Below are 2500 nucleotides of genomic sequence, written 5' to 3'. Positions count from 1 at the left end.
AAAACACGGGAAATGTTCAATTTACTTGATGAGTGTCATGCAGATGAATACACTGCACTCCAAGCACTTATGTGTACATTAGTTGGACCAATATATTTTGTTTAGTTGTGCCTCTCAGTGGTCAACAAACTGGTGCAGAGGAAACGTCATGGCAACCCTACAAAGCGTATAAACCACTGGTGTGATCTCAACCCGCATTATTTCAAAGTTACTGCAGAGAAACCATTTCCCCTCATGTGACTTCAACCTTCACAGTACGGAGGCTATAGACTGACAGCAATGACTCTAAGCCCCATGTGGCTGGAGCATATGGGAAAAAGGCTAGGGAAAACACTCAGCTGAAGTGAGAGCAGAGCAAGGCCTCGTATCTCAGCAACCAAGCATAAAATGAATCATTACATCATTAAAGTTCATTATTTGACAGTTAGCGAGGGATGACAGAGAGCTTGCAGAGAGCGCGGTTGGGGAGTGAGATCCGTCTCATGTTTGATCAGTCAAGTGATGTTATGTTTAAAGTGACATGATTATTTAATCTGTACAAGAGCTAATGTATGCAGATCTACTCTATGATATCATCTCACGCATCTCGCATTTTTCATCAGTTGTGTCTTGTCTGAATTGTGCACGGCTTCATGTGTGAGTTAGATAGGATAAAATGATCTTGTTAAGGATCAAATACAATTAAATAATCAGCATTTACTTTGCTATGGGGCAGCTGCATTTCAACTATGACTTCAACTCCTGTTCTGGATTCCAACAGGCCTGGTTCATTGTGAAGGTGTGTTTATTTTTTTAATTCTTTATCCAAAAAAAGTAGCATGAAGTATGAAATGTTTCTATGGACACAACTTTTAAGTTCCAAGTTCATGCAGAAAACAATTTTAGTACACTCATGTGTACTAAATGGTAGGCTTATCTGCATGACGAGAATGAGTGGCTAAGTGTAAAATGAGGCTAAGAGTAGCTGTAAATTTCTGTCTGGCACATTATCATTGTAAATAGCACAAGTGAAGCGTGGGGTTTGCACAGGATTGGCCTAGGTGTAACTGTCATCAGTGGTCTGTAGGTGCAACAAACAGGAAGTGAGTCCAGTGACCAGAACCGTGGTCTACACATAACATTTCAAAACACTGTGCTTTGTTTGCATGAGGATTTTTACCATATGAAGTCAGTACAGTGGCTGCAGAAGGTAGGCTGCTTGAAGAAGCGGGCAGTGAACTGGTGATCTTTCACCTCAATGATCCTCTTGTGTTTTAGGGCCCCCTTCCTCTGGAAGATTGGGGCCTTTGGAGGAGCAGAGAGAGGCGAGGGGAGGGGGGACGCTGTGGGAGAAGGGGTGGACAGGGCCAGGGGGGAAAGAGAGGGAGAGGGAGAGACTGGGGTAGACATGCTGCCTCTACATGGACAGAAAATGGAGAGAGTGGGGGAGTGATGGAGGAGCAAATGGAAGATAGAGAGAGGAGAAGATTTTGGGAGGCATGTGACACATGTTAAGGAAGAAGAGGTGATGAAACAGTGCAGAGAGGAGAGGAGGAAAGTTAAAGTGTTTTATAAAGAAATGAGGGACAGATAACAGACATGGAGTTAATGAGAGATCAAGAGGGACCAGAAGTCAGACAGAGGTAGAGCCGAAAAAAGATGTACAGAAAGGTGGAGAAATATGGGGAGAGAGACAGAAAGAGAGAGACAGAAAAGAGAGAGAGAGGTTAAAACACACAAGGCTGCATGTACCTCAGCAGAGTCTCTGAGGCACATAGCGATTAGTGGAACTCCTGCCCTACTTCATACACAGTCACACGTCTCCCGTCACCATGTCAACCAGCCCCCACCAATCTCCCTTCTTCTGCCCCAGCATCTCCTCAGCCTTTCCTACATTTACATCAAACACACCATCTCTCCCTCTTTTACATCAAACACACCATCTCTCCCCCATTAAGTCCTCACCTTTGACATTAGCATCATTAGCAATCCGTCTATACTGTATGCATGCTCTGAGACTGTATACATGCTCTCATTAAGTCCTGTAAAGTGACTACTATTGCACTAAATCAGCTTTATTTTATTTGTATTTTTATTTATTTATGTCATTAAGAGACATGGTGATGGGAGATATTCAAGAGAACCCTAAAAATAAGTGACATAAATGACACAATTAGAGGTTAAAGATTAAAGATCAATTATCTCCCGTCACATGCAAACACTCTGAAAATAGGGCCATGCCAAGAGCAAGCGTGAACAAAAGAGCTGGAGATAAGACAAAATGAAAATAGGCCACCGATTCAAAATGCCAAAATGTACAAATAAGATCAGATAACAGAGGGAAAAAGTTTACTGAAAACAGTGGATGAGCAGAAAGAGGGAAAAGGAGGAGAAAGAGAGAGAAAGAAAGAAAGAGAGAGAGAGAGAGAGAGAGTACCTGTACTTATGGTTGTTTGCTGACAGACTTGATCAAAGACTGGGGTTCTCCTCTTCCTCTCTCCCCCTCTCTCTATCTGTCTCC

The 2500-nt window shown here is 42.8% G+C and overlaps 1 protein-coding gene across 1 annotated transcript in view; it reads right to left on the bottom strand.

Annotated features, from left to right (window-relative positions):
- The window catches only part of prkcg (protein kinase C, gamma), a gene marked incomplete at both ends in the record, with an annotated part of 15678 nt that extends 14289 nt beyond the window's left edge, over positions 1-1389 (bottom strand). Inside the window, one exon of the mRNA XM_080857776.1 lies at positions 1160-1389. Coding sequence (XP_080713902.1) covers positions 1160-1389 — 230 coding nt within the window. The remainder of the gene's footprint in view (positions 1-1159) is intronic.
- Positions 1390-2500: the final 1111 nt, after the last annotated feature.

The sequence above is a fragment of the Sprattus sprattus genome, assembly GCF_963457725.1.
Source record: "Sprattus sprattus genome assembly, chromosome: 19".
Taxonomy (NCBI): domain Eukaryota; kingdom Metazoa; phylum Chordata; class Actinopteri; order Clupeiformes; family Clupeidae; genus Sprattus; species Sprattus sprattus.
This window is presented reverse-complemented; position numbering and strand designations above follow the sequence as displayed.